Genomic DNA, 12,439 nt, shown 5'->3' on the forward strand with positions numbered 1-12,439 from the left:
CTTATAAAATTCCTAAGCGTTGGCAGTTAAGAGACGAATTTCACGTTACATACTTTTAATCAACAAAATTGTAATATGCAAATTAGAGGAGTCGGAGTCGAGGAGTCAGAGTCGGAGGAATCCTAAACTGAGGAGTCGGAGTCGTGGATTTTTGGACCGACTCCACAGCCCTGCTAGTTAGTCTTGCAATTCTGTGTATTATTGCCTTGTGATTACTCTGTGTTCAACCTATTTCCTGTTTATCTACTCTGCTTCTAGTCTCACACCTTGTACCTTTGCCTATCTGATCCTCGTTGCCAACTCTTTGCCTGTCTTACCGTTTACGCTATTGTCTGACCCTCTGGTACCTCTGCACATCTGATCTCTGTTGCTGACTTATTGCCTGTTTATTGATTATCCTTCTGTCTCACCCACTGGCCTGTCAGACATCTGATTTCCGGTTTGACCTCGGCTAGCATTAGACTAATCTCGACTCCTTTGGTGCCACACGTATTCTGCGGCACCCAGGACTCTGTCAGACTGTCAGGTAGGCGTCACTATCTGACAGTCGTTACACCTTTACGTAGTCAATTATAATTTAAGGCCGAGATCGATTAGATATTTGACACACCCTTATCAGATCTGTCACGTGGCCTAGTTCTTTACTAGAGGGATATTTTAGCTACTTTTCCCTGCAGTCTCCCCTCCCCCAAACATCACTCACATTCTTACAGCCCCTCCCCCAATTATAGGCATCATGTGATCTATACTGTGCCCAGCTGGGGCATATTTCTTAGTCAATTTAATAAGTCTTTTAAATATCTAATGTCACTCACCTGTACTTATCTCTGTAATAATGTCTTCCTCCTTAGATGCTCTAATCACGTCTTCCTCCTCTGCAGGCTGCTGATCATTCCTCACATACGTCTCTTCTTCTTTAATTGCCCCCATCATGTCATCCACCTCAATAGACTGTTGAACACTCCTCACATACGTCTCTTCTTCTTCCTCTTTAATTGTCCTCATCATGTCACCCTCCTCCATAGACTGCTGATCACCCCTCACATACGTCTCTTCTTCTTCCTCTTTAATTGTCCTCATCATGTCACCCTCCTCCATAGACTGCTGATCACGACTCACATATGTCTCTTCTTCTTCCTCTTTAATTGTCCCCATCATGTCTCCCTCCTCCATAGACTGCTGATCACGCCTCACATATGTCTCTTCTTCCTCCTCTTTAATTGTCCTCATCATGGCACCCTCCTCCATAGACTGCTGATCACGCCTCACATATGTCTCTTCTTCCTCCTCTTTACTTGTCCTCATCATGTCACTCTCCTCCATAGACTGCTGATCACGACTCACATATGTCTCTTCTTCTTCCTCTTTAATTGTCCCCATCATGCCACCCTCCTCCATAGACTGCTGATCACGACTCACATATGTCTCTTCTTCTTCCTCTTTAATTGTCCCCATCATGCCTCCCTCCTCCATAGACTGCTGATCACGCCTCACATATGTCTCTTCTTCTTCCTCTTTAATTGTCCCCATCATGTCACCCTCCTCCATAGACTGCTGATCACGACTCACATATGTCTCTTCTTCTTCCTCTTTAATTGTCCCCATCATGTCTCCCTCCTCCATAGACTGCTGATCACGCCTCACATATGTCTCTTCTTCCTCCTCTTTAATTGTCCTCATCATGGCACCCTCCTCCATAGACTGCTGATCACGCCTCACATATGTCTCTTCTTCCTCCTCTTTACTTGTCCTCATCATGTCACTCTCCTCCATAGACTGCTGATCACGACTCACATATGTCTCTTCTTCTTCCTCTTTAATTGTCCCCATCATGCCACCCTCCTCCATAGACTGCTGATCACGACTCACATATGTCTCTTCTTCTTCCTCTTTAATTGTCCCCATCATGCCTCCCTCCTCCATAGACTGCTGATCACGCCTCACATATGTCTCTTCTTCTTCCTCTTTAATTGTCCCCATCATGTCACCCTCCTCCATAGACTGCTGATCACGACTCACATATGTCTCTTCTTCTTCCTCTTTAATTGTCCCCATCATGTCTCCCTCCTCCATAGACTGCTGATCACGACTCACATATGTCTCTTCTTCTTCCTCTTTAATTGTCCCCATCATGTCTCCCTCCTCCATAGACTGCTGATCACGCCTCACATATGTCTCTTCTTCCTCCTCTTTACTTGTCCTCATCATGTCACTCTCCTCCATAGACTGCTGATCACGACTCACATATGTCTCCTCTTCTTCCTCTTTAATTGTCCCCATCATGCCTCCCTCCTCCATAGACTGCTGATCACGCCTCACATATGTCTCTTCTTCTTCCTCTTTAATTGTCCCCATCATGTCACCCTCCTCCATAGACTGCTGATCACGACTCACATATGTCTCTTCTTCTTCCTCTTTAATTGTCCCCATCATGCCTCCCTCCTCCATAGACTGCTGATCACGCCTCACATATGTCTCTTCTTCTTCCTCTTTAATTGTCCCCATCATGTCACCCTCCTCCATAGACTGCTGATCACGACTCACATATGTCTCTTCTTCTTCCTCTTTAATTGTCCCCATCATGTCACCCTCCTCCATAGACTGCTGATCACTCCTCACATATGTCTCTTCTTCTTCCTCTTTAATTGTCCCCATCATGTCACCCTCCTCCATAGACTGCTGATCACGACTCACATATGTCTCTTCTTCTTCCTCTTTAATTGTCCTCATCATGTCACCCTCCTCCACAGACTGCTGATCACGCCTCACATATGTCTCTTCTTCCTCCTCTTTACTTGTCCTCATCATGTCTCCCTCCTCCATAGACTGCTGATCACTTCTCACATATGTCTCCTCTTCTTCTTTAATTGTCCCCATCATGTCACCCTCCTCAATATACAGTTGATCACTCCTCACATACTTTTCTTCTTCCTCTTTAATTGTCCTCATCATGTCACCCTCCTCTGTAGATTGCTGATCATTCCTCACATACTTTTCTTCTTCCTCTTTAATTGTTCTTATCATGTCACGCTCGTCCATAGACTGCTGATCACTCCTCACAAACGTCTCTTGTTCTTTGAGCTCAGATCTCAGTTCTGAAAAGAATAACACATTATACCTGATATCAGCAGTAATAAACAGAGCACAGAAAAGCACATAATTTGCTAGGGGGTGATAATATCCCATAAGCTGTGGTCTCCTGCACATTCAGTACCACAGTCCTCTCCCAGTGTGCCTTGCTCATCATCTGCTGCTTCTCTCCTCCTCTCCATGCACACATTCCTGGGAGGTTACAGCAGTGCCGGCAGCGGTAGATGGATGAGGATGTGAGGAGAGAACAGCTGGAGACAGAGGGAGATAGGAGCTGAGGCCTGCAGCTAATTAGCTATAAATTATCATTACTTATGGCTCTGGCACCTGATGAACTATATGCCAATACCAGGACCAAAGCAGCAGAGGCCACCCAACCACTCTCCAGCTGCAGCCTCCATTTTCTCTGCCTGTCCTACCAGCCACGCCCCTTGTTACCTGGCCCCACCCCCAAGCTGTGACCCACCAGCCAACATCTTTCTGCAGACTCCAACCTCTCCCACTGCGGGACTACACAACACCAGTGACTCCTGACTCCACATTGGCTTCTCCCCACCAGAGATACAATGGATATGGTCATCCGGCAGCACTGTCACCTCTGCTGAAAATGGACACAATGGACAGATCCTGCTCCTTCAGAACTTCCCTCCCTGAGACCTCCACTGACCCACAACAACTCTATTGTACAACATGTTATTGGCTGCCAGAATCTCTTCCATGAATAACGGCACTTTAATATGCGAGGGGGGGGGGGGGGGATTTAACTTCTCTTTCTATGGCTCAGACAAAAAAATAATAATAAAAAACTGTCTAATAGAAGCTATGAAAAAATGACTTCAATATTAAAGGCCTTCCGACTAGTAGATGCATGGAGGGTGTTTAATTTAGGTGCACTCATCTATTCTTGCTATTTAAATACCAGGGCTGTGGAGTCGATAAAAAAATCCACCGACTCCGACTCCTCAGTTTAGGATTCCACCGACTCCGACTCCTCTAATTTGCATATTACAATCTTGTTGATTGAAAGTATGTAACATGAAATTTGTCTCTTAACTGCCAACGCTTAGAAATTTCACTGAAGAGAGAAGGATATGTAGACTGCTATATTTATTCCCTTTAGACTAAAATTAGTCCTTGGTAAGAGTACTTGTAAAAGGTACAGACCGGAACAAAGAACATCTATCTGGCCCTAGGCAATGTAACTGTGGGTACATGTAAGAATGATGTGCAGGTACTCTGCAGGGGAATGAGGAGATTCTTCCTCTATTACACATTCTTCATGCACAATCTGAACATGGATCAGGCCCTAGGCAATGCAACTGTGGGTACATGTAAGAGTGATGTGCAGGTACGCTGCAGGGGAATGAGGAGATTCTTCCTCTATTACACATTCTTCATGCACAATCTGAACCAGGTTTATGAGTGATAGACAACACCTCTGTGTTCAATGTGCACAACATTCTCAGTGGATTCCCTGCAGCTCTGTGGGGAGTGCATATGTAGAGTATAGTACTACTGTGTAACAAAGTAAACCAGAGACAGATGAAATTAAAGTTTTATACATACCTGGGGCTTCCTCCAGCCCCCTTCAGGCTAATCAGTCCCTCGCTGTCCTCCTCCGCCACCTGGATCTTCTGCTATGAGTCCAGGTGCTTGAGCCAGTCTGGTGTAGTGCGCATGCACACACTCCGCCGCCGGGAGCGTACTACACCCGCGCAGCACTATTGCGCAGGTGCAAAATGCTCTTGGCTGTAGGAGCGGCACGTGGTCGGACTGCGCTGACTGGCTCAATTACCAGGACTTATAGCAGAAGATCCAGGTGGTGGAGGAGGACAGCGAGGGTCTGATTGGCCTGAAGGGGGCTGGAGGAAACCCCAGGTATGTATAAAACTTTACTTTTCATCCCTCTCAGGTACCCTTTAATTTGTAGTCACCAAACCAAATTTTAACAACATATCAAATTATTTGATTTCATGAGCAAAGAAAGTGCATACATTTGCATAAATCAGCATCAGTGCAGAATTATTTCCATCTCATTGACCATCTCTATTAGTGACACGGCTACACATCAGGCTTTATACTTACAGCATAGATGTTATTTAGTAAATATAAGAGATTCCTGTGTACACATCATATATACAGTCACAATCAGATGTGTATATCTGACTTTAAAAATACGGGGACTGCTTTATTGAAGCAGCACAAGTAACTCATTTTGATTAGTTTATTTCATTTTCGTGGACTAAGCACAGCTATTACTGTATATATAAATTATTTATGATGACTATTATCTGAGAAATAGAACATTTTATCATATTTTCTATTTTAATTACAGTTTAAATTCATTAGGAGTCGGTGCATTTTTTCCTGACTCCAGGTACCCAAAATTGCTTCAACTGCACGACTCCACAGCCCTGTTAAATACACACGATTCTTACTCTAGGAATGACTTTTTTTGTTTTTACAATAGGAACAACTCCTTCATGTAGCTGATATCAAAACCGGAAATTCTATTTACTCTGATAAGGTGGCCACACACCAGACATTTGTTTACATTTCTTTTAAATTTAAGAAATACAATCTATTTTTCTTAGTGAGTGTAACACCTGAAAAATCTGACCAATGTACCACACACCTGTGTTCAATCTTTCCCCAAATATGAAGAAAAATGAGTTCAAACTCTGAAAAAATTGATTGCTTGTACACAGAAACTGACAATCTACCCGACACCATTACATTTTCATCAAAATTAATCAGAAAAATCCACCACTTCTAATCAACTTATACAGGAAAAAATAAGAAAATTCGATTGGACTTCCTGTTCAAAAAAAAAACAAAAAAAAAAAAAACACTTTTGATTTTTCTGTACAACCAATCGTTTTTATCGAATTGCCATAAAATAATTGTATTGTACTGGGTGTGTGGCCACATTAACAATTAAGTGCAACCTAATACTAGATGCTGGTCACTAGATACAGAGTTATAGCAAGACCCAGAAGTAAGAAATGGCATCAAAAAGCAAATACCTAAGTTCTGTCATTTCCAAATGAAAACCCCTCTGGGATTCTTATAAATCCTACCTGAGAGGTGAATTTATTTTTCAGAGGGATAGAAAAAAAAAAATCAAGCTACATTAAACTCCTATTCATCAGGACTTTCCACCCTAGAAGCAGAACATAAGGTGGCCCCCTCCATGCGTTGCAGGGCCAAGGTGGACAAGACTAGAGCAAAGATTACATGCTAAACACTATAAGAGGGGGGCGTGGCCTGAAGCCAATGCTCTGAGGACGCAAGTGACAGAGGCACCAGTGCAATGACCAGTTAAGCCATCCTGAATGGCATCCTGGTGTCCCACAGCAGTGCTCAAACTTCAGGCAAGGGTCACCGAATATGTCTGACAACCTCACCGATCATAACCCACTGTGTAGTGGGACTGTGGCAAATAACCTGCAAGTTACAGTATTTGAGCCAATATGGCGCCAACACGTGCAGCAACTCCGAGCTCAAATTTGATGGTGAGAGCTTGCAGCCACCTGCTGAACCCAGTCCGATAGACCAGATACTGGAGGGCGTCTCCTCTGTCACGCCAGTCTAGCAGCGATCACGGTATAAGGAGGAGGTGTGTCCTGATGTCTCCCTCTTCAGGCTGGACATGCATAATCTGCGCTCCAGAGTGACCGAAACAGAAGACCCCATAGGAACACTAGAAGATGCTACTAGGCCTGTCCAGCCTTCTATAGCTGATGCCCAAAAAGAACTTACTGCACTGCATGCCTGGCAAGATGATTGGGAGAACAGGAACCAGAGGTACAATGTGCAGCTCCTGGGCCCAAACCCTGAGAAATTCACTCAGCAACTACTACTAGACCTGCTCAGTAAAGAAACATTCTCTTCTGTATTCATCATTGAGAGAGCGCACCACATTTCCCACGAAGCACCTGTTCCTGCAGATCCACTGTTCTCTTTTCAAGGTCCTCAACTACAGAGATCGGGACGCTATCTTTGGAAGTGGTAAGTTGGTCAAATAAAATTGGATGTGTGTACACACCCTTATGCTTTATACAGTGAGAACTTTACCTTCTCTTTATCCGATTCAGTCCCTCCCATAATTATTTAGCATAAGAATATCACATATGAAAACCCCTGAGTTGTTCTGGAGGGAGAAGAGAGATAAAAAATACCTGAAACCTTAGGGGGGCGCTGCAATACCTGGGGGATTATATTTTGGAGGGTATATGGCTACACTGTGGGGCAATATGGCAATGCTAGGGGCAGAAGAGGCTATACAGGGGAAATGCCAGCACTGGAGGGACATGGCTATATTCCATATACATCTCCTCTTGTCTCTGCGATGTGACTGAATTATTACTAGGAAGGTGAGATGCCGGCACTGGAGGGACATGGCTATATTCCATATACATCTTCTCTTGTCTCTGTGATGTGACTGAATTATTACTAGGAAGATGAGATGCCGGCACTGGAGGGACATGGCTATATTCCAAATACATCTTCTCTTGTCTATGTGATGTTACTGAATTATTACTAGGAAGGTGAGATGCCAGCACTGGAGGGACATGGCTATACTCCATATACATCTTCTCTTGTCTCTGTGATGTGACTGAATTATTACTAGGAAGGTGAGATGCTGGCACTGGAGGGACATGGCTATATTCCATATACATCTTCTCTTGTCTCTGTGATGTGAATTATTACTAGGAAGGTGAGATGCCGGCACTGGAGGGACATGGCTATATTCCATATACATCTTCTCTTGTCTCTGTGATGTGACTGAATTATTACTAGGAAGGTGAGATGCCGGCACTGGAGGGACATGGCTATATTCCATATACATCTTTTCTTGTCTCTGTGATGTGACTGAATTATTACTAGGAAGGTGAGATGCCAGCACTGGAGGGACATGGCTATATTCCATATACATCTTCTCTTGTCTCTGTGATGTGACTGAATTATTACTAGGAAGGTGAGATGCCGGCACTGGAGGGACACGGCAATATTCCATATACATCTTCTCTTGTCTCTGTGATGTGAATTATTACTAGGAAGGTGAGATGCCGGCACTGGAGGGACATGGCTATATTCCATATACATCTTCTCTTGTCTCTGTGATGTGACTGAATTATTACTAGGAAGGTGAGATGCCGGCACTGGAGGGACATGGCTATATTCCATATACATCTTCTCTTGTCTCTGTGATGTGACTGAATTATTACTAGGAAGGTGAGATGCCGGCACTGGTGGGACATGGCTATATTCCATATACATCTTCTCTTGTCTCTGTGATGTGAATTATTACTAGGAAGGTGAGATGCCGGCACTGGAGGGACATGGCTATATTCCATATACATCTTCTCTTGTCTCTGTGATGTGAATTATTACTAGGAAGGTGAGATGCCGGCACTGGAGGGACATGGCTATATTCCATATACATCTTCTCTTGTCTCTGTGATGTGACTGAATTATTACTAGGAAGGTGAGATGCCGGCACTGGGGGGACATTGCTATATTCCATATACATCTTCTCTTGTCTCTGTGATGTGACTGAATTATTACTAGGAAGGTGAGATGCCAGCACTGGAGGGACATGGCTATATTCCATATACATCTTCTCTTGTCTCTGTGATGTGAATTATTACTAGGAAGGTAAGATGCCAGCACTGGAGGGACATGGCTATATTCCATATACATCTTCTCTTGTCTCTGTGATGTGAATTATTACTAGGAAGGTGAGATGCCGGCACTGGAGGGACATGGCTATATTCCATATACATCTTCTCTTGTCTCTGTGATGTGAATTATTACTAGGAAGGTGAGATGCCGGCACTGGAGGGACATGGCTATAGTCCATATCCATCTTCTCTTGTCTCTGTGATGTGACTGAATTATTACTAGGAAGGTGAGATGCCAGCACTGGAGGGACATGGCTATATTCCATATACATCTTCTCTTGCCTCTGTGATGTGAGTTATTACTAGGAAGGTGAGATGCCAGCACTGGAGGGACATGGCTGTATTCCATATACATCTCCTCTTGTCTCTGTGATGTGAATTATTACTAGGAAGGTGAGATGCCAGCACTGGAGGGACATGGCTATATTCCATATACATCTTCTCTTGTCTCTGTGATGTGAGTTATTACTAGGAAGGTGAGATGCCGGCACTGGAGGGATATGGCTATATTCCATATACATCTTCTCTTGTCTTTGTGATGTGACTGAATTATTACTAGGAAGGTGAGATGCCGGCACTGGAAGGACATGGCTATATTCCATATACATCTTCTCTTGTCTCTGTGATGTGACTGAATTATTACTAGGAAGGTGAGATGCTGGCACTGGAAGGACATGGCTGTATTCCATATACCTCTTTTCTTGTCTCTGTGATGTGACTGAATTATTACTAGGAAGGTGAGATGCCAGCACTGGAGGGACATGGCTATATTCCATATACATCTTCTCTTGTCTCTGTGATGTGAATTATTACTAGGAAGGTGAGATGCCGGCACTGGAGGGACATGGCTATATTCCATATACATCTTCTCTTGTCTCTGTGATGTGACTGAATTATTACTAGGAAGGTGAGATGCTGGCACTGGAGGGACATGGCTATATTCCATATACATCTTCTCTTGTCTCTGTGATGTGACTGAATTATTACTAGGAAGGGGAGATGCCGGCACTGGAGGGACATGGCTATATTCCATATACATCTTCTCTTGTGTCTGTGATGTGACTGAATTATTACTAGGAAGGTGAGATGCCAGACATAACCTATAGCACATGTAGAGAGACCACTAGAAAACTAGCAAACAAGTCACAGCAGTTATATAAAAGTCTCTTGTATGGCAATTACTGCAAGGGGGATGATCAGGATAGAGACAGGTGTACTATGACCTCCTCTGTAACAAAGTATGGCCACCCCGACCTCTGCTCTGCTCAATATATAACAACAATCACATAATTACCTCTTCCATTCGTGTGCTCTCTCCACCTTCTTCAACTTCCGGTCCTGCTGTTACATCACTTCCTGTCTGCGTGATTGCCATCTTGTGGTGAATAAAGTAATTGCAGCCTTTGTTTGAGGAATCCCCTGCACTCTACCTTCTAATATTTATTTTTATTATTATTTTATTTATTATTATTTTTGATTTATATAGTACAAGCATCTTCCGTTGCGCTGTACAACAGAATACAGGGCTCAAGGTGAAGTCCGCTCTACCTTTCGCAGGCAGGGAACAGGGCTGGAACCAGGTGCCTCAAACCCCAATTGAAAGACTTTAGAAGAAGTGAAGTTCCTGCTCAATGTTCCCCATAGAATTGAAGCCTTTATTAAATAATGAATATGGTAGACAAACTACACTACATTATCACTGACATGTTTCGGACGCACACTGGTCCTTAATCATAGCATGAATCTACATTGAAACAGTGAGTATACATACGTAAAACCACACCTCACATTAGAGTAAATTAGGGGAAACGCCCATTTGAAAAAAGGGGGGTGCTCCCCTATAGTAGGGAGGATATAGTGCATGTTAAAAGCAATATAAAGAGCAATGCATATCAGTTAAGGTGATCACACACAGTCAGTCTCATGACACATAAAATCGGGTAACACAGAAAACTGTGGACAAAACAGTGGGAAATCAGTTCTTTATATAATGTGATTAACGTCCCATCTGTAATTTAGACCCTTAGGCATACGTGTATCTAACTGAAAGATCCAAAATACCTCACTTATGAGTAGTATTTTATTCAGGTCACCCCCTCTGAGTAGTTTCCTAACCCGTTCAATCCCTTGAAAGGCAAAGGATGACATATTGCCTTGGTATACGTGAGGGAAGTGTTTTGCTACGTTAGAAACTCCCGTGGTCATCCACCCTACACTCCTATAGTGCTCAGCAATACGTTCTCTCAGAGGTCAGGTCATGCACCCCACATACTGGAGATGACATGCAGAGCACGACACGACAAATTTGGTATGACAGTTGACATATTGTCTCAAACAATAGATTTTACCAGTTGAGAAGGAGGTCACTGTCCTTGTGACTATGTGCACCGCACAATAATTGCAGGAATGCATGCCACACTTGTAAGAACCTACTGTATTCAGCCAACAGGGCTGATGCAAGTCAGTAGAGAAAAGGCTAGGGGAGAGGAGGCCTCCCAAAGTGGGTGTGCATCTACTGGAGAATTTGACACCTCTCCTCATAACCTCGTCTATCGGAGGGTCCATGCGCAGTACAGGTATAAGATCTTTAACTATAGAGACATGTCCATATTCCTTGCTGTAAGTAGTCACAAAAACTAAACTCTCACGAGAATTGTTTCGGTCATGTGTGCAAAGATTCGCCATTAAAAGTTGATCCTTACTTTTTCTAAAGGCAATATGACGTCCTCGTCTAATCATCCAAGTCGGAAAAACCCCGATCTCTTAGGCGAGATGCCACTATGTCACTCTCAATGTTAAAATCCTCTAACGAGGAGCAATTTTGGCGGGGTCTTGTAAACTCACCGACCGGAATTGCCCTGATGGTATGCCATGAGTGGCAGCTACTAGCCTTAAGAGTGGAGTTACCACTGCAAGGTTTACGATATGTTTTGGACAAAAGGGAAAACAGACCTTCATCGGGTTCGCCATTGATTTTCTGCTTAGCCACAATTATTTTCTTTTCGAGTTCTTTTTACAATGCTGCGGGGCCTCCATGGGGGCCAAATTTTCCCCATCATTGGCCAACCTTTATATGGGTTGGTGGGTGGAGTTATTTCTGTTCAGTGATAGGAATACATTCTCAGAACGGGTAGTCTGGTATGGCAGATACATAGACGACTTGTTAGTCATCTGGAATGGTGCACCTGAGGAAGTATCAGGCTTTGTTGACTTCCTTAATGACAACCCTCTTAATTTGTCATTTACTTTTTAGTGGGATTCCACTGAAGTATGCTATTTGGACATTGTTTTGAAGGTAGACTGACTCAAAGGTTCCCCTTTGTCCAAAACATATAAACCTTTCAGTGGTAACTCCACTCTTAAAGCTAGTAGCTGCCACCCATCGCATACCATCAGAGCCATTCCGGTCGGTGAGTTTACCAGAGCCCGCCGAAATTGCTCCTCGTTAGAGGAATTTAACATTGAGAGTGACATAGTGGCATCTCGCCTAAGAGATCGGGGTTATCCAACTTGGATGATTAGGAGAGGACGTCATATTGCCCTTAGAAAAAGTAGGGATCAACTTTTAATGGCGAATCTTTGCACATGTGACCGAAAGATTTCTCGTGAGAGTTTAGTTTTTGTGACTACTTACAGCAAGGAATATGGACATGTTGTCTCTA

At 43.6% G+C, this 12,439-nt stretch overlaps 1 protein-coding gene across 1 annotated transcript in view; it reads right to left on the reverse strand.

Moving 5' to 3' along the window:
• LOC137537151 (uncharacterized) overlaps window positions 1-12,439 on the reverse strand; it is a 226,508-nt gene that overhangs the window by 70,167 nt on the left and 143,902 nt on the right. Inside the window, exon 7 of the mRNA XM_068259275.1 lies at window positions 816-3,095. Coding sequence (XP_068115376.1) covers window positions 816-3,095 — 2,280 coding nt within the window. The remainder of the gene's footprint in view (window positions 1-815; window positions 3,096-12,439) is intronic.

The sequence above is a fragment of the Hyperolius riggenbachi genome, chromosome 10 (assembly GCF_040937935.1).
Source record: "Hyperolius riggenbachi isolate aHypRig1 chromosome 10, aHypRig1.pri, whole genome shotgun sequence".
In the NCBI taxonomy this organism is placed as follows: Eukaryota; Metazoa; Chordata; class Amphibia; order Anura; family Hyperoliidae; genus Hyperolius; species Hyperolius riggenbachi.